The following is a 23,825-nucleotide window of genomic DNA, read 5'->3' as shown; positions in this document are numbered from 1 at the left end:
GAAATTTCCATACTAATTCGTTTCAAAAATTGACATGTGGTTACTGTGCAGTCAAGCGTTTTTCTCAGGTTGTCAGATAGAAAACCTGAACTAGAAACCACAGAATTGTCAAGAAACGTTTTAGATAACAGGGTCTCAGCACAGCAAATACATGACATTTTGACAGTATTCAGTATGATTCAGTAGCATAATGTATTGAAGTTGGAGCGTAACATGGCCTTGCCATGACATTGGTCTATTGTGCGGCAGAATCGGCCCAGAAATTTTGACAGCTAGTTACCTATCAATAATTGCAGAAATAATAAAACAAAACTGTTTAGGCGTCTTTCACATATGACTACAAAATATAACTTCAAACGCATATTCGAGGGAAACTTAATATTTAATCGGCCTAGCGTTTTTCGATTTAATGTTTAATTATTTCCGAAATTTAGATCCACAAATGCGATGAATATATATATATATATATATATATATATATATATAATACACAAGATAAGAACTATATCTTGTGCCAAAGTCCACAAATCTAAATTATTCAAATCTCTTATCACTCTACTTCTGATTAAAGAAAGTATTGGACATAATGTAGAAAACTAAAGAATTAGGTTGATGTCATCGTTGATTATTGTTATTATTATTTGCCGATGATCTTAATCTAGCAGTCACACAATCTTCCGCTTTTAAATGCGATTTGTTGTTATTATTAATGCTTGACTGCACTATTGAAGTTACACTATTATTGTTCGAAACTATACCCCCCACACTAGTAATTGCCAAGTTATTATTGACTGTCATTTTTACAGGATGCGGTGCTATTTTAACCGGTGTCTTTGAAATCTGGCGGGCCGCATTGGGCTGCGTTAATTTTGATGATCGTATCGTTGGTTTCGGCTGAACTCTCTGCTGTTGTATTTGATGCTGATCTTTGCATATGGATTTATTACTTATAGGCATATGATCCAATTCTGCCATGGCTTCTTGAATCGCGTTTTCTAGTTGAGTATTCAGTTTTCTGCTTCTGGTAAATTATAATTATTTAAATTATTTGATCGATTTTATTATTATTAATAAATAGATATATGTATATAGATATAATTATCATTTTTTAAAATTATAAGAACAATAATTTTGTTCAAACTAAATTGATAATTTTATAAATATTACATATAAATTTTATCTGTAACATTTGGTATAATAATAATCGCAAAGCGTACTGCTTCATCAGTCTTCTGTGTCACCATACGCAAGCCATCAAATCTCAAATATTATTTTACTAAATAAGCTTAAACAAATTACAACTTAAACAAACTCTTACTTTATTGAAAAAACACTAACAAAAAAACTGCATAATAGTTCACCAGTGGCAAAATTTTATAGGTTACCAAAATCTTATTAGAATAACGTGATGCATATAATGATACGAATTTACAACAAAGTTACAAAATACCTACGAAAATCGAAGCACATTAACTACAAAATAAACCATACTATAATATCATACAATATTTATACTTGTGTTTAATTTTTTTGAAAAACACTACTGACTTACGGTTAATAATGCGATGTTAAACATCACATTTCAGCCTCTTGTGAATATTTGGCATAACAGTTTTTCTAACTTAATATGTTCGCAACCTAAGAATTGTATCTATGACTTTCTGCAAATTATACATCTACACATTATTAAATCTTGGTGATTCGAGTTGTGATCAGCTGATTTAAAATTAATTTAGAAAAAATTTCATCTAAACATCATCATAAGTAATTTACGTTAATATATAATTAAATACAATAAATATATGGTTCAAATTTACTATAAACTATCAATAAACTCGTGGTCGTTATGTTCTCATTTTTAGATACTCTGCAATATTATCAAAGCATATATGTATTTGCAATTAATCAATCAATTAACATGTACTTAGGTTTAAATTCCCACTTATTGTGTAGACGTTCAACCTGTGTTTATTGAAACTGTATCAAATATAAATATTATTTAATTCATTTCAAAACCGAAATTGTACGCAAAATAATATATACTCTCCTAAAACTGAAATAGAATTTAACAAGTTAGTTGCGATTATGTGAAAATGACATAATTTGTAGTATTAAATTCATTGTTTTAAAACGATAATACTGGATACATTACAGAATCTCAAACTAAATCAGTGTAGTTCTGATTAACAGTATATTTTAGGTTTAATGATCATTTTCAAAATAAGCTCCATATAACAGCATAATGAATGCTTCAAATAATTATCACGAAACGAAAGTATGACGAATGGACTCAAGTATATGTTGAGAATTTTTGCACAGATATATATAGTTTTATTAAAAATATATGCTAATTGGGAGAATCGTATCACAACTCGAACCTCCCTTCAGGCCTTAAGGCTTAACCGAAGGCAACTCACTTCCTAGCAGCTCTCCTTGCACTGTGATGGGCATCCAGCCCTTCAGATAAACTCTGCAAAGAAGTCCGCGAAACCAATTCCACAGCGCGTCTGCCGCCATACCAACGAACCCAAACAGCATCTTTAGGCTGGACATCAATATTATTATCCGAAGGCGGTTCTATTATTTTTCCAGGCCATGCTGGAAAACCGCGTGCAGAACCCCAAACCAGGTCCCCCACTTGCAGGTTCGAGGATTGCGGAGAAGTTACCTTAACGCAGCTGATGGAGGTTAATTCCTGGTTTTTCTTTATGTCCAGCTCTCTGCTTGTGTTTTCCGCTGAAGATATTAGTTGATTTGGATTTGGTTTGTTTGACTTACTCTTCTTGTTTTGTATTGTTAGTTACATTTATCGAAAGCCAATTATGATATGTAATTATGAGCGCAGTGCATGATTATGAATTGGAACACAAAGAATTCTTGTTCTCCATTAATTTTATAAAGCCAATGAATTCTCTCCACTTCAAAATTTCATAAAAACCACAACCATGGTGATTAAAAGCCATTCAAATATTACATAAACATTGAAAATAAGACGAAGTTATGCATCTTTTGCTTACAACGGTAATAACAGAATGTAATATTTGATAATGCCTTATACAAAACAGAAGTTTTACTGATTTATATGCTTCGTGGGCCCCTTTTTATGAAAAGTAATAAAGTTAACCTTGATGTTTTCAGTCAGATTTGATTCGATATTAACAATTCTTAGATGATGTAAGTGCATTTATGTGAGTTTCTAAAATTTTGTGGTACTTTAATCTAATAAATCATCGCTTAAATATTGCTTGAGACTGCTTAAATATTACATAAATTAACATTTATACAATTTTGATGAACCATATTTCCGGCATTAATGGAAAAAAATGTGCGTATACCTTTGATGAAAGTTTTTTAATTCTCAAAGAATGATTTTTTTAATAATCCTGAATAAAACTGTGGCGGTGACAAGTAAATTTAGAAATTTTGTAAAACAAGTGTGAATGCGTTTGCATATATCTCACAAACAGAGGCATATGAATATGATATATATATATATATATATATATATATATATATATATATATATATAGAAATGTAGTGTTGAGGTGGTCATAAAATGCTAAAACAAAAGGCTGAAACATGATCGCATTATATAAAATCACTTTATACAAAAATTTAATGTGTGTGCTATGACAAATCATAAATGGAAGCATGCATATAAAGTAACGTGCAACGTGTGGAACAAATATTAATTATTTGTTATCAATGTCTGAATCGTATATTCATATAGTAATATTATATATAAGTTAAAGTAACCATGCAAATATAAATTAAATAATCATGCTGAAAACTAAACTCATATATATGGTAAATGTATATAAGTTCAAAAAGCAGCGAATACAAGATATATAGCTGTCACAAAACTGTGTAAAATTATTTATGTAAGTATATTATATAAATGAGTATCAATAAAAGAAAATAACTTACCATTAGATTCAATCTTGTGTTGAATTCCGTGATTCATCATATTGTTACTAAACTGCATTTGATTACATTGCGTGTGCCGGAGTTTTAATTCAGTCTGATAACTTATTGACTTAGCATTGCGAACATACATATTTCCTAAAATTATTCAAATATTTCAGAATAAACAGTAACTATATAGAATAAGCATTCACAATTTATACCTCTTTGAGATTGCTCACAAAAGTCTTCAGGAGAATTTCCTCCATCAGCACTAGGCGAAACTACAGAATCTGGCTCAGAACTAGTTATGCAATGTACCATAGCCTAAACACAAACAAAAATTGCTCGCAATTGATAAACTTAAGAAATATCAAATATATATATATATATATATATATATATATATTTTGTCAATCAAAACTTTATTCAAGTTATATCAAATATATAACCACAATTATTTGTCAAGTTTACTAACCATTGCATGTCGATCATTAAATCCCTGCGGGGTAAGCGGCCTATCAGGACTTCTAGGTGAATGTGTAGTCGTATCAGGAGGTGGCAAACTTGAAATTTGCTGCTGCTGCTGATTCTGTTGTCCTGCTGTTTGTGTCGAAACGGAAGAAATGTTCATTCCATTGTCGCAATTTAATTGCTGTTGATTTTTTACAGCATGAAACATAAACTGATGCTGTTGTTGTTGATGCTCACTACCCTGCGGTCTGTTGTGTTGCGTATTCTGCTGATGCTGATTTTGAAGCTGATGATTTTGATCTTGAAAGTTTAGTTGTTGCACATTCTGTTGCTGCACTGGTTGTTGATTGATTTGTTGTGTATGGATATGACTTTGTTGCAGTTGAAGGTGCTGTTGCATTTGTTGATTATTATTTTGCTGAGGCGATTGTTGTACAAGATACTGGGTTCCATTATTATCTATCGTTACGCTATTTTGATGTTGTTGCTGTTGTTGCTGCTGAATTACAAACTGTTGTTGTTGAGCTCCATGTTGATTTTGTGATTGCAAATTTGTTACAGTGTTTTGCTCAACATGATGATTTGTATTTACAGTTTGAACAACGTTGTATTTATGTCGTACGGTTGATGTGCTTTCTCCGTTAGTGACTGGAATTATAAAATTTGATTGCTGTTGCTGCCTTTGGGTATTTTGTTGATTGGCTATGGCATTTCCAGATTCCATCATCTGACTGTTATTAACAGATTGTAAAAGAAATTGCGATGAATTGTTTGCTCCGGCTGTGTTAACGTTCTGGTCATTGCCGGTTGATGAATTATTATTACTCATCATAGTAGTCTGTTGTTGAACTATAGTGGTATTCTGCTGAACAAATGTCTGGGTATTGTTCTGTTGCTGAACACTTCCAGATTGCGTAGGAACAACAACACCAACAGAACCTCCATATAAATTAACATTTTGCCCAGGGCTAACATTTGTCACTAAAGGACTGACTTGGCCATTTTGCACTATGAACTGTCCTCCGCCGGGAGATATAAAATTCTTAGCTTGTGGATTAGGTGCTCTTAAAATTACACCCCCACCAGGACCTGTCGTCAAAATACTTTGGCAAGGCGTTATCATATTTTGACCATTGACATTTTGAATTTGCAGTTGTAAAGGCACAGAAGTAGCATCTTGTAAAATACCGGCATCTTGAGTCATTACCAATTGAGGCATAATCAATTGCTGTACTGTTGGTCCCAAAATATTTAATGGTTGTAAAAGATTAATATGCGGAGTTTGAAAAGAATTTTGAGTGGTACCTTGATTATTAACTAAAATTTGTGATGGAGCAGATTTATTACTAACTAAAGTAAGACCGCCGATTCCTGGAGATAATTGAAAACCTTGCGGTGTGAACTGTGATGAGACATTTTGTTGTATTTGCACCATCGACGGAACAGGTTGCTGTTGCTGCGTTGCTTGTTGTGACTGCAATTGACTCGTTGGTTTACGCTTTTTAGCCTTTCGTTTTGATTCTGGAGATAAAACATTAGCTCGAGTTGTAAATTGGTTATTATTTGAATTTCGTAAAACATCCTGATCGACAACCGGTTGCTGATGAATCACATTACCAACTATATGTGTGCCATCTACTGTAGTGAATCCTTGTTGCAATACAAATGGACCGGGCATAGCGTTGACTAAAACGGTCTGTTGCCCAAGCATTCCAGTACTATTTTGCAATACTCCTCCATTATTTGTAACAAGATTTTGATTATTTTGCAACAAGTTTGAGCCACCTATCACAACGTTACTACCGTTATTCCCTACCATTCCTTGAACAACATTTGGATTCTGAATTGCAGTGTTACCGTTTTGAAGTTGAGCGTTTAAACTCTGTCCATTACTCAAAATTCCTTGATTTGATACAATGTTTTGATTGCTTCCTATTATAACACCTGCATTATTTAAATTTGCATTTGCCAGATTTCCTTGATTTGTTACAAGAAGATTGTTACCAGAAGTGTTACTGCTAGCTACCAGTACATTATTTGGCGCGTTATTTGCTATCACGGTATTACCAACAATATTTCCGCTACCATTCATGATTTGAACATTACTACTAGTGTTCTGAATCATTCCATTGCTGCCGACAATAATACTTTTCGGAGCAGGTGGTGGCATGAGACTAGTGCCTGGAAAGTTACCACTCATCAAGATTTGACCACCAGAAGAGACTAATATATGGCCAGAATTGTAGTTTTGTGGTACTTTTGCAGTTTGCAATAATTGCTGATTATTAGTTTGCAAATTGTGTATGATATTTTGTTGTTGATGAGCTGCATTGGGCGTTCCATTTTGCTGTTGTGATTGAATATTTTGCTGAGCAGCTAACTGTTGGGACACAATTTGCCCCCCATTATTATTCACTAGAGTTTGATTTTGAATATTAATGCCTCCCAAGGCATTATGAACAAGACCAGCTTGCTGAACAACTGTATTCGTTCCTGATTGATTGTTTTGAATAGGTATATTCTGCACAAATTGAATATTACCTGATGGCAATCTTGTCATCTGAATACCACCATTAGTAAATTGGGTGGCGTTCCCTAGCACTTGCACATTACTATTGCTGTTAATAGATTGAGAATTATTCGATGAATTGATTTGAATATTTCCCAGAGTAAGATTTCCGCTTTGAACTAATCTTGTACTATTATTTTGGTTGAATACTTGATTTGGCTGCAGTTGATTTTGTACTGGCGAAGAATTTCCACTTACAGATGTAGTAGCGGTTTGTGCACGACCAGCTAAAACCGATGTTATAGTATTCCTAGCGACTGTACTTCCAGCAGCCATAACCGGATGTAATTTTGTTGCAGAACTAGGTATAGATTGCTTACTTAAAGTAACAGGGCTCGGTGCATAGCACGATGTCGTTACGGTATATCCGATATTTATATCATTTTGCAAATTAGGATTTGGTGATCGATCACTACTTGGAGTATCGGATCCCCTAGAACTCAAGGATGGCGTTGGCGAAGGAGAAGGCATCAGTTCTGGTGGCGATTTATGACTCGTAGATACGGTACCACCTTGAATAGGTCCCTTACTATTGCAATCTGGAGAAGCAACACTATCCATTGGTGTTGCTGTACTAAATGTGCTAGATGTTACAGGATCTTCTTCCTTAACTGTTATAGCCTCCATAAAATCCATATTTTTGGGTAAAGTATGAACATGAAAACTGCCGTCTTCACTATTTCCAGAACCATTTTCTTCTTCACTACTACTGCAAGAGCGGCAGTTTTGCAAAATTTGAGCGTTTAGTACTGCTTTATGCATAACAGCAGCATTTGAAAGTTTAATTTCTTGATTATGGGAATTATTTTGGTTATTCAGTTGCTGGTTTAAGGCAGGTGTCGAGGACTTTTGAATATGCCTCGTGAACTGGGCCAAAGAATTATTAGAATCTTGCGAACTAGGACTATCATCTATCCTGTCACAAATAGAATTTTCTAGTTGCTGCCTATGCATGGTATTATTTAACAAAGCTGTTTGCTGAGCTAAATATCCAGTTGGGTCTTCCATAAAAGATGGTGTTCTGTACGGATCTTGAGATTGCATATCACGTACATCAACGTTTGGACATACATTTATAGTATTACGTGGCTTCTTGGCTTTTCGAGAAGGTGCCTGTTTCTTTTTATTTTCAGTAATTGAAACCTGGTTTGTCCAATTAACAGATTGTGCTTGCGACTGTTGTTGGAATTGTATATGTTGCTGTATCGGAGGGACACGCTCATTGCTACTGAGTATCCTTTGTTGATTCTGCTTCCAAGGAGGTTGAGTAGGAGTTCTAACTGAATTTTGTATTGACTCTTTTTCGTGAACACTATGTTGCTGTTGATTTTGTGTGCTCTGAGTCTGTACATTTTCAATTTTCATCAATGGCGATGGTGATATATTGGAATTTAAAATTTGTTGTTGGAGCCTGTGTTGTATCTGCTGCTGCTGTTGTAAGCAATGGTTTTGTAAAAATCGTTGCTGCCTCTGTGAATTATTTTGATGTGCATTACTGTGTTGGCTAATAGAGTTAGGGTTATGTTGAGTAATGGTATCACAATGACTAACAGTATCTGTTTGAAGTTGAATGTCTGAATCCTCGAGATGCGAACCACTACTATTTGCTTGCTGAGCTAAATTACCGGACTGTAAAATTTGATTCTGCTGTAAAACATTTTGATGCTGCATTTGACTATATTGATGCATATGATTCTGTTGCTGTATTTGATTTTGTTGTTGCACATGGTTTTGTTGTTGCATTTGATTTAGGTGTTGAGCCTGATTTTGCTGTTGCAGTTGATTATCTTGCTGGTGAAAGTTTTGTTGTTGATGCTGTAATTGTTGATTTTGCTGTTGTTGATGAACAAGCTGTTGCTCGTGTACAAATTGTTGTCGCAGCTGCTGTTGTTGTCGAATATGATGTTGCATTTGCTGCATATGCGAATTATTTTGCACCATATGTTCTTGTTCTGATAAATGTACGTTTTGTTGCAACATGCAATGTTGATCAGATTGCTGTTGCATCATAGCTGAATCATTATTATTATGTACTTCAATTTGCTGTTGTGTACTTTGTTGTTGCTTCTGGTTAGCATGTTGCATTGGCATAGTTTGAGATTGCACACTCATTTGTGGTTGCATTTGTTGCAGTGACAAATGCTGTGCTGAAGAAATATTTTGTATACTTTCAGATTGCGGCAACTGTGGCTGGTAATCAATAGACTCTCCAGTTTGTTGATGATATCCGGTCGATTGTTGTGGGGTGTAACCTATATTTGATTGCATATGTTGATGTTGAAGTCGCATTGTATTACTTTGATGAATATTTTGTTGTTGCTGTAAATGTTGGTGAATTTGATGTTGTAGCTGCCTTTGTTGTTCATGTTGAATATAAAGTTGTTGCTGTTGCTGTTGTGTCATATGAGGCATTTGTTGCTGATTAGACATGTGCGAAATTTGCTGTTGTTGTTGCGATAATGTATGCTGCGCAATTTGGTCATTCTGTTGGACTACCATTTGCGAATTCTGTTGTTGGTGGACGTTGATTTGATTCATTGATGGTATCATATTCTGTTGCTGCTGCGCTAACATTTGTTGAGCCATTTGCGGCTGTTGCTGCATATGATTGTTCATCACAGCTTGTTCCTGATTTATTAATGCGGGGTTGGCATTAATAGTCATTGTATTATTGGACCAGTCTTCGGTAGATCGTTTTCTCCGCTTAGCACCCACATCTAGAAGAAAAATAATGTTAACTTACAAAACAAATACAAATTATATGCTTATAAATTATTTATAATAATAAAAAAAAATATAGTAACATTAATAATCGGAACAAAATTTCAAACCCAGGTGTAAGTTATTAAGTAACATGAAAAGTTGATATGGCATTTACTGAGTTTCAAAAATAATAATATGCACTTTAAATATACGGCGATATTGATATTGTTCATTTAAAAAATGACGCATCCACCTCATTGCAATATACGAGCAAACAATAACTATAATCTTGCAGAATATTTGTATAAAAGCGACAAATATTTTTTTCTGTATCTTCTGACAAATATTTTTTTCTGTATCTCAAGGGTTGTGTATTCCTTCAAAGTTATCAATCGAGTTTAAGACAGCACAAAATGTAATATGTATTATTCTTATCATATTTTCGTCAAAACTAAAATTTTTTTTAAGATTATGATATTTTAAGACATCATGATTCATTTGGTGTGCCTTATAAAATTTTAAAAATCAATATATTCAAAAAAGTTCAAAAATGTGTATTTTTCAATTGGGATTTTTAACAGCACATCTTACTTGCTTCATGTCATCGATAATAGTATGAAATGATCTGAATAAAACTGTGTAATGGTAAGTAAAACTGCCATTAAGTACAGTCTAAACACAAAGGGTTGAAGCACCTCCTTTGTTCGTTTCGTTCGTCGTAAAGCAATCGATAAACGAATGAAGGAACCGACAATGTTGCGTCACACGAAGGAACGAAAGCTGATGTATTTTTCCGTTCTCGCGAAAAGACGTTTTCGATCTGATTTATTCTTTCATGTGGATGTACCTAAGTAAGATTAAGAAAATACTAGAAACGATGAAATATTCAATTAAAATACATAAGCAGTATCGTAGTCGAATGATTCGAGGACATAAATATGAGATATAGAAGAAGTATACTTAATTACAGTTAATATTATGCATATTAATTTGCTGAACTATTTTGAATCGTTTTTAAACTCTGAAATAAAATTGCAGTGCAAATATTTATATCAGTCTGTAATTAAAAAATGTTGTTGGAACTTATATAGTCAATTTTAGAGGAATGTATGTACTTAAAACATGCTTCGAAACCCTCATTTTATTTAAATAGGAAATAGTTTATGCCGAAATATTTGAAAAAAGTAAATTTTTTTTGGTAAATATAAATCCATAAAAATTTGATTTAGCATGGATTACTAATTCCAATTGCTAGAAAATCGTTAATACAACAGAATCCATTGTACCTCGTAAATTAGTAAATACCATTTTTTATCACATACGCTTTCTAAAATTTGTTTTACATTTTATAATTATCATTTTATATGTAGCATCCAAATACTATAAAAATTTATTAAAATAGTAGTAATATGTGTGCTCCATTATATGCAAAGTTATAGTTTCAGTGTTTAGAAAAAAAAAATGATTGTTTCATTTTAACGCAAATTCCGTCAGCACGAAAACAACCATAATATGGGAACAAAGACCATGACGAATCAACGTCCAAGGTTTGGCGAAGGTCAAAAGATATTGAGAAATACATTTGTCAGCAATGAAAAAAAGTTAAAAAAGTATTAGCAGATGTCGCCCACAAAAATGAAGCCAATCGTCACTAATGTCTTATTGTTTATTTTTGTACCGCCAGAGAATTAATTTCTCCTTATTATTATTATGTCCTGTTAGAAGTCAAGAATTGACCGAGTATGGTGAGTCACTTGTCTGCCTGTCTTCGGAAATAATCAGAATTTACAAATGGGAACATTTAATGAATTAATCAGACAACTCTGCTAAATTTCAAGGCTGTATTTGTAAAATTTGATTTCTTCCCAGATAAGTTACTGATCATTACTAATAATTCAAAATTCAATCAAGTAAATTTTCTACCAAAATTAAAAATCAAATCGTTATTTGGCAATTCAAACAAAATATTCAATGTACATCAATAATCAAAAAATAATTCATATTAAATTGCGGTTATTACTAATTGAGCCTACAATTATTATAAGGCATGTAATTAAAGCAAAAAAAAATTAAGTACGAATTACTGCTTAACAATGTTGATGTTTAATGATATTGAACTTTAAACCATAAAAATGTTTCCTCGTACCAAACAAATAATATGTATATATATATATATATATATATATATATATATCAGTTTTTTTTAAATATTGGGTATAACGATAAAAAAAATTATTTCATGATACATACCAAAGCGCATCGGCGACACAAATAATTACATTGGCAATATAGTTACTATAATAATTAATTATAGCATTATGTAAAACGCAAAAATTCCACTAGCAATTATCCAAAAAGGATAAACTATGTGATAAATGATCTAAACCAATTCATATATTTCTATATCATAATTCATACAAAAACAAAGATCATATCGAACATCTGGTCATGACGCAAAGATGTATTTCTGTTCAACTTACTAAATAATATTACATTTATAGATCTGCGTTGGCGATATTGATGTACATTTTATTATGAAATTTATACCAACGATGTATTCGTAAATATATTCAACAACCTTTGGCCGCCGTGATAAATTACTCTCTGCCATTATATGAATCAATGTCATACAACGTATGACGCTAATGTGACGCTTTTAATAAAAAAATGTAATTATCAAACACCTATACAATGCAAATATTTATGAAATGTAATGAATCAATAAAGAATAACATCGTTTTCAAATCGATTTATAACCTTTACGAAAAATGTAGGAGCATATTAATTGATTCAGATAGCGTGATATTGAGCTATTAAAGCAAAAAAATGGTCACATTGCAATACATATCAAATAAATTTTAAGTAAGATATTTTTAAAATTCGCAATTGTTAGAAAAAAATAAACAATAATTAAATTCATATGTAAATGCTCTTCTGATAAAATACATAATGCATTACACCAGCTACTTTATAGGCTTAGAAACATATGTTTGCCGTAATGCGGTCATGTGTTGCTTACATAGAAGGGGTACCCATCCATACTTAGAATTCAAATTATGAATATTCATATACACCGTACTTGTGTAATACAGGCGCTATTATCTGACGATTTCATTGTGTTATGAAGATAAATGAGAGTTTTTACACACAAAAGTTAAAATATTATTTAAATTTCAAAATAAATTTATTGTATTATATACTTGTATAATTAATGTATATATACAGTGAGTATAGGTAGTACTCCCCCAGGGCAGGTCCATGAGCTAAGTTAAACTCCAACTCAGGAAAGAATAGTGTGAAAAATTTCCCATTACCATTTTACCCAGCAGTGGTAATTTTATTCAGAAACATATTTTTGATCTATATTTTCAAATAAAAATTGACATCGATAAAAGAATAGGGTGCGGTACAAAAAGGATGGAAACTATTGCATTAAACTACGCTATTTGTGACTATGTTACACATTAATCAGATTTGCATTATGTTAAATTACTATTAGATGACATAAAGAACTGTATGTAGAAACGTTTGGCTGAATAAAGGTTCTACTAGAAAATTCACATTATTATTAATAAAACATACAAGGATATTCCTTATTATCTTTTTTTCAAGCACCGTCAATATAATTTAAATAAATTATTACGAACGTTCACGGCAACAATCAATAATATTTCAATTTAATGTAAGTTAATTTCATGATAAATTATGGTAAATTAATTATTTCTAACAAAGCCTAACGATATAATTAAATCGAGTGCCTTCGTGTTAGGGTTAATTAATAAAGTAAATGTTGCATTGTTAATTCATCTGTTCTAAATTTGGATTACACATCACGCTGACAAAACCATATGTAAATTCATTTGGCCACAACCCTAAGCTTTTAGTAGTGATCAAAATAGAGCATATTTCATCGTGATTAAAAATATGATAAGTTATTTAAATGATGACATAGTACATAAATAATCCCTTGAAGAATAAGCATATGCAAGGGTGTGTACAATGACTTTCTGTGTGAAAATGAGTAATATGTCATACTGTATTTTGATAAAACTGTCTCGAACTAATTAAAAGAATAAAAAATACAACTACTAAAATTAAATGATATAAAAGGTAAAATAATACTAGAAGTATATTCATACTTTGATAAACTAATTGAATGTTTTATGTTTGAAATGAAAGTAAATGATCAAAGCATAAGCTTCATGAAATAAACAGAATCCAAATTTAATAATGAACTGACTAATTAATTAAAATGAAATCCAAATAAGTGATGAATAAAAAATAACGTAAATATGAATTAAAATAATGTTTTCAGAAATAAAATGCAATATTAATTCATAATATAGGTGGTATAATGCAAAAACCGCATGTCGATATTTTATGCACACATTAAAATAAAAAAGTGAGAGCAATTTTATGATTTCGCGATTCAACGTGTGACCAATACGACATTTGCATTTTTTCTGAGTGAAAGTCTAATTGCAAATTGCGCATAATGCAATGACACTCATTAGCATCACAGATTGAGCCGGCCGAATGGCGTGTTTAACTGTTTAGCCAATTGTACATTGGTATAATTAATTGCGAAATGGAAATGATATGTATGCAAAATGATCAAGAATCACTAGCCAAAAAAATGGTTGGTGATGCCAAAATTACAATCGTTTACAAGATGTAGAATACGATATAATTGATTTTTACAATAAAAATTGAAGATATTTAAAGAATTTCAAAAACATTCAGATTCAAGTTTTCCAAAATCATGAATATTTTAATAATTAATGTGACTATAAGAGCAAATAATACTTATCTCAAATAAACTTAAATGAGCTGTATAGCTAAAGTTAGCATATTTTTTTTGTAAGAAATATATATACATGCGTATCAACGCTAAGGGTAGTACCTTACATTTAAATAAATATGTTTTTCACTATACACAATAGAATTTTTCGACCCTAAGATATTTTCATCTATTTTTTGAAGAAAAACCTACATTAAATCGTACATTTTCACATTAATTGGAAAAACTTTAACAGATCAAGCTTTATTCTAAACTTTTAATAATTTTTTTTGTTATTTTTGTTAATTTATTGTATTTGAATATAATAATATCGAGAACTATAACTATGAACTATTATAGTATACTTATATAGTATTACATAACGCTTCTTATACAAAATGGTACTAAATGCAAGAATTCTGGCATACAATAATTTTTCATCACAAATAATTTTATGTCGCACATCACTCAATAAGTCCATACGATTATTTATATGTATTTGGATATTAAAATTTTGAATAATTCGTTGTTGAAATGCGGACTTTAGTATTTAATATGCAATATATAACATATATTGCAGGTTATGGAAATATAGAAAAGTATAATGTGCAATGTGTTGTGTTAAATAAAAATATTTGAGATGAAAAATTATTTATTCCACATTCCATTTTTTGAAAAAATACTATATGACAAAATTCTCTCTTTTAAAGACACGATAAATTTTTCCAAAACAAAACCAGAAATAATTAAAAGAAAAACTTTATAGCTATATAGCTTTTTCAACTTCTTATAAGTCTATCAATAAAAGCAACATTTATCACGTCATTCAGAGCGAGGTCAAAGAATTTTCTTCATATCAAAAGTTTTTTCGTAAACAAGAATTTCATTTCTCGTTATATTTATGTTTCATATCACGCAAAGATTCAAACATGAGCGGAATAAATTAAGGTAAAATAGCAAGATGTTGCCCCTGTCAATATTTTCATCATTTTATTGCTTCGCATTATACACTTCATAAATAATTTAAGAAAAGTTAGATTCGGATACATAATGGCACATTTGTGTAATATTTAACTTTATTTAAGTTGAACTTTGAAACGGAAAACTGAATAAAACTTCAATGAACTTTAGGTGTATTTTGTATGAATTGAAATAACTATGAAAGTTAGTGTTGCGCGAGAAAATTGACATTTTTGGCACGTTATTTAAGTTATTATAGTAGCACTATTTAAATATTGGTTAAAAGTATAACTATTAATAATAAATATTTCATAGTGTATCGAATTGAAAAATTGTTTTCAATTGAAAAATATCGATTCCTGAAAGGTACCTCATATTCTCTTTTTTTAACTCGGTTTTATTTAGCAATCAGAAATACATAAAGATTCTTATGAGCTAAAATGACAATATTTAAGAGCGATGCCTAAGAAGAACTCCAATGAGATCTTCTCTGTGTTACAATAAATATGATAATATTATATTAGACCTAATCTAAGACTAAGTCTAAAGACCATTGTCGTTTCAATCTCTTATGCCAAAAGGTTGAGTAATGTCAACTATTGATGGGTTCGAATGTGAGTCCAGTTTGCGTTTGTATTTTTCCTTGAATTCTTTGAACGTTAATTGCACCGTTTTCATGTTGAGGTCGCTGTGAATGGTTTTATTTGTCGAGTACCACGGAGAATTAAGAATTGTACGTAAAATTTTTGACTGAGTTCTCTGCATTATAGCTATATTTAATTTGTAAGCATAATATCCCCAGAACTCAATTCCGTAGGTCCAGATTGGTTTAATAATTGATTTATATAGCAGCAACTTATTTTCAACAGAGAGCTTAGACTTTTTACGCAGTAGCCAATCAAATTCTTTCATTTTGATCATTATTTGCGGCTTTTATTATTGAAGGGCAGTTTTATTAATCGCGGTACCAGAATGCGAGCTACCCGACCCGATACAGTCTTTGCATGTTTTAGTCCATGACGCCCGCGTGCACATGGGGAATGAACACGACGTCACAATGAAGAATGGCAAAACATCGTGACGCATCGCCACTCTTGTGAATAAGCTTATAGAGTAGACGTTAAAGGTATGAAAATTAAAAATATATGCAATGATGAAATATACAAAATAATTACTTAAATTTTATACATAATGTACATAAAATTTTGATTGACAAAAAAATATTTTAGATTACATTACATTAGCTTGAAAATATTTTAATGTTTCTAACCCTAATTATAAGACAAGTATATTTAAGGGGTTACACCACTGTAGATTTAAAAATGTTATTTTAAATATACCATCAAAAATTCGAATGAAAGGAAATTAAAATTGTTGTAGTTATTTTGCGTGCCGCGGAGCGCCTCCAATTTGACGCGGCATGCCGAAATGGCTGTGGTACCGCCGTTATTAATTTTTTTCCTACAATTATATTTTATTTTGTTACTTTAAAGTACAATAAATCACTATTTTTAATATCACGACTTTATTACATTTTCTTCCGCCCGAAAAAAATTGGCAAAAACATACATTTTTTTAGTGGAACCCCTTCTTGGTGTAACCCCTTAAAATGAAAATATTGTCGTTGATGCTTCGGTGCGATACTGCTTTAGGAAAATTAGTTCCCTAAAAGTTCCGCATTAACGAATTTATTTATGCCCAAACTTACGACTCAACTATCTATCAAAAACTCATATAATATTATTACCATATAAGAGCTTAGCATTTTATATGCTACTTCACAAATGGTATACAATTTTTGCAATAGTATACCATATCAAATCCTTGTTAACGATAAAAGAATAAAGATAAATTTGCACTATAGGGTAGGGCGCGGAGAACAAAGGTCAAATTTGTCATTAAGCAACTGTAAAAACCAAACTTATACCACAGCAAATAACACATATCAAACAAACATCTATCTCATGTTCAGTAAAACCCCCAGCTAATTCATTATTGTAAAAATATGTTTCTTTCTGTTTTACAAATATTTTTAACCTGTTTTTTTATCCCGGGACGGGGTAAACAGCTACAATGACTTATTTTAATTTTAAAGAAATTTTATAGAATAATAGCTACATTATTTAACCAATGCAAAATATAAATTTCATGCGTGCATTTTTTACAGAGATTGTAAATAACATTGATTTGATATTCCGTCAAAAATACTCATCAGCAGAGTTGAAATAACTATTTATTTATCTCAAGTAAAATAGCTTTATTTAACTTAATTTACTTCTTTATTTGCATTTTTTTATTCTTTACAGCTTTCCCAGGATAAAGGTTCAGTTGGTCCTTTTTACCCCACTTTTATAGAGAAACTATATTGAAAAACAGTTGGAATTAACTAAAAAAAGAGTGAAATACATCTTATAAATAAAGCATTCTAAAAAGTAAAGACTATTTTACCCGCAGATCTTCAAACTCCCCTCTACCCTATTCACGTTGAATTAATACATAAGCAAAACAGGATAAAATTGGATTTAAAACATAAGAAGGCACTTTCAAAAAATGTGCTTTCTAAAAACTTCTCTCAAATTTTTTATCATTTATTTATCATATTTAAATTAGATAAATAAGTGTCTAATACAATAAAGTATTTTTACTGAAATTTATTTTATTTTTCAGGTATCATTTACATACACCCCCTAAGCTCGGCGACTATAGCGCCTGAGGCGAAAGGGAAGTCCAGTGATGAATAATAATAAAAAGAAAAAATAAAAGGCGGTGGTGCGCAGTCGGATAATAAACACGAAAACGCGGTTGCATTGCGACAATGCACATATGACAGACGCGAATGAGTATAGACTTTTAATTAGGGGATGAAAAATATAAAAAGTAAAACGTAACGAACCGCTACGCGCTCGGTTGAATTTGAATGAAGGAAGTAACGGTGCCTAAAAATAAAAATTAAACAAACCGTGAAAGTTGTCATAATATATTCATGTCGTTAAAATTTTTACAGTCACGGAACAGAAGCAATAATTCAGCAAATGCACTTTTCCGAATTTGCTCATAAGTATAGGAATGGGACATATTTTAAAAGTAAAAGCCCACAATATAGCAAAATGTAGAAACCCGTATACCAACAAATAAATTTTAATAAAGAAACTCTGTCTAATACTTAGGTGGACTAATACACAGTAGATAATAAATCCAGTTTTCAGATGAAACATAATTCTTTTGATGCATTTCATTTTGATTCATTTGGATACTGCATTTCAACAGAAAATTGTATAATGCAATTAACAAATGTTTCCCAATGATGATACATTGTAATATATAATTGTGTACTATTTATATTCTGTTAATTAAATAGAGCAGTGATAATTGAATAATTTAACACCAATGCTAATCTTAAAGAGATTTGCTAACAACTTATTCAGCATATTAGTTAAGTTAAAAGGTCATTAGTTCTACAATGCAAATTGTGAACTAATATAATATTGAAAATAAAATTGTATCCTTATTTAGAACGTTAAAACTCACCTGAAGGCAGCGCCAATTGGCACTATATAGTCAAAGTACGTATGATACTGTTTTATAACAACGAGAACATATTTTTTAAATCTGGTGCATTATTATGAACGAAGTGTTATAAGCTGTTATGATGTATATTCCTTAACCTAGTTTTTCTAGAAAACAACGCAGTAGTTATTCATTTTCTTTGTAATAAAATTATTATTAGATATTTCATCATTTCCACCATATATATCATATTTGAGATCTATAATATTAAGTGAAAATCTGATATCACTATTACTTGGTATCAAGATAACAAAGGTGGTTATCATCTCAATCAATCTTTGCTAATTCAAGTTTTTACCAAGGAATCATTCAAACAACCGTAACTCGTTATCTACTCTTAAAAAACAAAAGTTCTTATTACATCTTACCACATTGGCCTCTTATTGCCAATTGATTAACAAAATAAATTAATTTAATAGACTGATTTGCTTAAATTATAGAAAATAATTCAATATTCCCGAAACCCTAAATATGCTAATAAAAGCAACTGCTTAGTAATTTGCCGCGCGATCACTGATTTTATCGACGCTTGGGGGTGCCAGGTATTCGTGTGAACCACGAGAGGGATACACCTGGTTTTATGTCGGTTGTTCACGAACTCAGTAAATAATAATTAAGCCCTAACTACTAATAATTATCAGTCGCATAAGCTTTTATTCGCCTTATCAAATTTAGCGTAACAGAAAAGTAATGTTTTTTCACCTTGAGTAAACCTATATCATTACTAAAATAGAAGTTTCGATTCGCAAACATAACAAAGCAAGGATCGCTTCATAAAAATAGTCATACAACTGAAGAATTAAAAATCGGTGAATATTTATTTAGTTATTCTTGATAATTCAAAAATATGATCATGCTAACAAATCCTATTTGGTACTTATCAATACAATAAACAATATGCAGAATAAAGATTATATAAGTACAGAATTTTAAATTCTTGATAACAAAATTATTTATATGAACTAACAAACATCAGATGTTAATAATAATTCACTGAACCACATTTTAGAGGTCAAATCATAATGTCGATTGTATTTTTTAAATTTAGCTTCTTTAGTATTCTGCTCAAGGATTCTTTGGATTTTTATTTAATTCATAATGTCGATTGTATTTTTTAAATTTAGCTTTTAGTATTCCGCTGAAGGATTTTGAGATTCTTATTTAGTTTAGTAAGTAAACTAAACAAAGAAACTAACAAATAATTATAGAAAGAAAGAAGAAAAATGATATTTATGTTGAGCATAATAAAAAGCAGTAGAACACTTATTAAAGGTCTGAACAAATATTAATAAGTATAATTTAAACAGCCATTTTAATTAAATTTACATGTCATACTGAATTTAACATAGATGAATTATATTTTTTGAATAACATTCAAACTAGTAAAGTTTATAACTAACATAGAATATTTCATAGAAGTCTATAATCAAATAGAAACAAACATAAATGACAGCGGTTAGCTAGCATATATAACCAGACTACCAATCATATTTGTTTACTAGTTTATACTTTATAGTAAACTAGTAAAAACATCGCCGAAAAATATCAATATAAAATTATTAATGCATTTTAACAAAAAAATTGTAAAACTTATGGAAATCACAGAACGAAATTTGGCAGACGTTGGCAAAAAGATTTTTTTTTAAATATACATAACCGTCTGTCTATTACCAAGGCACGACAGTATTCGGGCCGCTACCCTTGCTCACATGGGGTGATATATTTATCGTGTGCACCGAGTGGTTGGCAAATTAGCATACACGAAGTATAACGAAGAGGTGAACTGAGCTTCTTATCGGAACGATCGCGCCACGAGACTTTGCCCCTGGAGTCTAAAGTTTTTCAAACTCTAAGTAATAATTATTGTCACACGCATATTCAGGAAACAATTTCATTGTACACTTTTTTCCGAAAGTATTTGTATAATACTCATATTTTTCAGATGCTTATCTTTTGATATATTATTAACATTTGCTACTAACATTGCTTAGAGAAACGATAATTAAAATAATAAACTAGTGGGGTGTATGGCATCGTGCCTTAAGGCAAATTGCTGGAACTTCCTGTATCGTAACGAAATGTTCGAGGAATACTAAATGTTTTCAATTAGATTATTATAAATATTGTAACATGTCTAATATTATAAGAATTATATAAAGAATGCAAAGATAAAATTATTTGTTTAAAGTATATTATTAGAACTTTAGTCAGAATTAAAAATAAATCTGAATTATTTTCGATTAAAAAAAAAACTAAAAAAAAAAAATGATACATTTTTTACCAAACAATCATTTGTTAAGACAAGCTGAAAGTTCTTTGAATCATTTAAATTGGACGCTTAGTTCTCTCAAAAACTGCCATTTTGCACACTTTAGCTCTGTATCTTCGAAATGGCTGGGCCTGCCATGCCCAAAACTAATAATCACTTCTCCCAATCATTACTAATTGAATGTTTTTTAGATCATTCAAATTGGATGCTCCGTTCACTTAAAACTCGATTTTTATTTTCTGCACTCTTTGCTCCGTATCTCCGTAACTGCTAGACCTGCTAGTTTGCCAAAAACTAATCAGCAATCTCCTATCAATAGGAATCGAATGTTTTTTGAACCATTCAAATCGGTGATCCGTGTGCCGAAAACGTCGACGAAAAATGTATCCATACATACATACACACACACACATCCATTTTTTCTGAGGTATGCCAAAGTTCAGAAACCTTCAAAACGTCGGAAACGTAAAAATTTTTAATTTCGATTTTCGGCCCATTACAATAACTTACCCTACGGGAAGTTAATATTATCATAACAGGTAAAATAAAATAATTGTGCAAAGTTAACGTTTCATTAACCAACACATAGATTTACGACGGAAAAGATCTAAAATAGAAATGTTCGCGCTAAAACAAATTTATAACATAAATATGTTATTTACTTTTATATAGGGGAGGTGGTTATGGTTGTGCCAGGGTACGGTAGTGACAGTCGGCATAACTGATTTGAGATAGGATTCAAAGAGAAAAATTTAGTATGTTTGTTTGAACATGTTCTTATATTGCTTTCAGTCTGCGCCCTACATTAACATGATCTGTAGAACGCATTGCTTTAAAGAATTAATAAAATAACTGTTACGTGTATACAAACGGATCACTTCGCTTGTTATTTTGTTGTAAGTGAACATAGTTAATTTAGCTCAGTCATAACGATAATCTTCCTCCTAGTAAGACTTCAACAAACCTACAACTTTAAATTACACTCTCTTTAATTAATAATAATTTTACTTTGCTCACAGTGTCGTACTTTCTTTAAAACTAGCGATTGAATTAAATGGCAAGTGACATATGTCTATTAAAAGTAGTCTCTATATCAAAAGCGATCACCACTCGCAATCAATCAAAAATTATCAACATAATGTTATAAGTTCATTTACTTGAAAACTCGCGTTTTAATTATTCGTCCCTAACGTCACCTGGCTGAATCGCGTGCTAGAGCCACGTGCGTGATCACGTGTTTCGGCGCGCTGTAAATGCAGATTGGGGATACCGGATTTTATAACCGAAGTGTGTTCTATTATTACCTATATTATTATTATTATTCATTATATAATTACACGCAAAGGGTTGCACAAGCTGGAAATATCGTCATGCTGTAAGGTTTCGAAGGGCTGCAGTTGCCTACCTAGTGTACTCTCAAAATTTATGCTAAAAAGCGCAAAAGTAACTTGATAGTAGGATAATTATGGCTTCCAGGAAATATCTAAAGATACTGAAAAATTGACAGTAAGCAGTTAAAGCTTACGCAAACATACGCAAAAAATAGAGTCCGAACAAAAACTATAAGACTAACATGATGGTGGTTAAGCATGAAGTGTGCAAAGTCATAGTAAATAAATAAATATATTAATATAAAATAAAACTTTATGATCAACCGAGAATATAAAAATTAAAAATGTTAAAAATGAAAAAGCTAATTGATGCTAGAAATTATTCATTTGAGTATTATAGAATCTAGGGGGCGTCATTAATCCCGTGAGGTTTTTAGGTAGAGGAGGGCTGACAAAAAATCACGAAAATATCACGTGGGGTAGAGTAAGATATCACGTGTATTTACTTTTTACCAGATTTAAAAAAAATCCAAACATTTTCAAAAAAAGGCAAAGCTTTACAATTTTTTCTCGTATACACGTTATGTTTGGTGGTGAAGGAGGGTAATTTTGAATATCACCACGTATCACAAGGGGAGAAGGATCCAAAAATCATTAAAAATGATCACGTGTGATGCACGCCCCCTACTGATATTAAAATATCATATGGAAAACCTGGTAAGAGTATTTGGTGCACAAGATCAATCACTGCAAGAGAGCAATAATTGTATGAAAATTAATATTGTTGACAGAGAAATTTAAATCAAAACCACTATGATAGTTACAATCACCAACTATTGCTAATATATGAACACAATCTCGGAAAGGTCGTAAAAGCTATACCTTATTATTAGGCAAGTGTGTGCAACCAGAGACAGAAGTCTTATGCCATACATCCCATGAAAATGCCATTAAGTAATTTTAATGTGCCGCGACGTGTTACAAGCACAAATCGCTGTTATGAAACCCGATATATAAATTTAGAAATCGCGCGTTACGATCTAACGACGCGTGATGCAAATATATTTAAAATTAGATTTTTGTTTATATAAAATATTTACAACGCTCCGGTTTAAACTATGCCGTACTTAAATAATATCGAACTAACTTTTTATGGATGACCAGGTATATGCTTTTGTAAAAGCTTTCATTCAATACGGTCGAGAACAAGTAATTTTCATTCATATACAATGGCAAAGATAATATTCAGTGGGCAATTCTCTGATAAAA

The 23,825-nt window shown here is 31.2% G+C and overlaps 1 protein-coding gene across 2 annotated transcripts in view; it reads right to left on the bottom strand.

Moving 5' to 3' along the window:
* Positions 1–516: 516 nt before the first annotated feature.
* LOC113386939 (putative mediator of RNA polymerase II transcription subunit 26) overlaps positions 517–23,825 on the bottom strand; it is a 165,719-nt gene continuing 142,410 nt past the window's right edge. The window contains exons 5-9 of one of the 2 annotated variants that reach the window (XM_026624697.1): positions 4,382–9,663; positions 4,128–4,230; positions 3,928–4,062; positions 2,418–2,736; positions 517–1,021 (exon numbers count right to left, since the gene is read on the bottom strand). In XM_026624697.1, coding sequence (XP_026480482.1) covers positions 616–1,021; positions 2,418–2,736; positions 3,928–4,062; positions 4,128–4,230; positions 4,382–9,663 — 6,245 coding nt within the window. In that variant the 3' untranslated portion in view covers positions 517–615. The remainder of the gene's footprint in view (positions 1,022–2,417; positions 2,737–3,927; positions 4,063–4,127; positions 4,231–4,381; positions 9,664–23,825) is intronic. The other variant, XM_026624698.1, reaches the window with a different exon arrangement.

This window comes from Ctenocephalides felis, unplaced genomic scaffold (genome assembly GCF_003426905.1).
Source record: "Ctenocephalides felis isolate EL2017-DRISC unplaced genomic scaffold, ASM342690v1 CF-g0.4_SCAFFOLD_03571, whole genome shotgun sequence".
In the NCBI taxonomy this organism is placed as follows: domain Eukaryota; kingdom Metazoa; phylum Arthropoda; class Insecta; order Siphonaptera; family Pulicidae; genus Ctenocephalides; species Ctenocephalides felis.
This window is presented reverse-complemented; position numbering and strand designations above follow the sequence as displayed.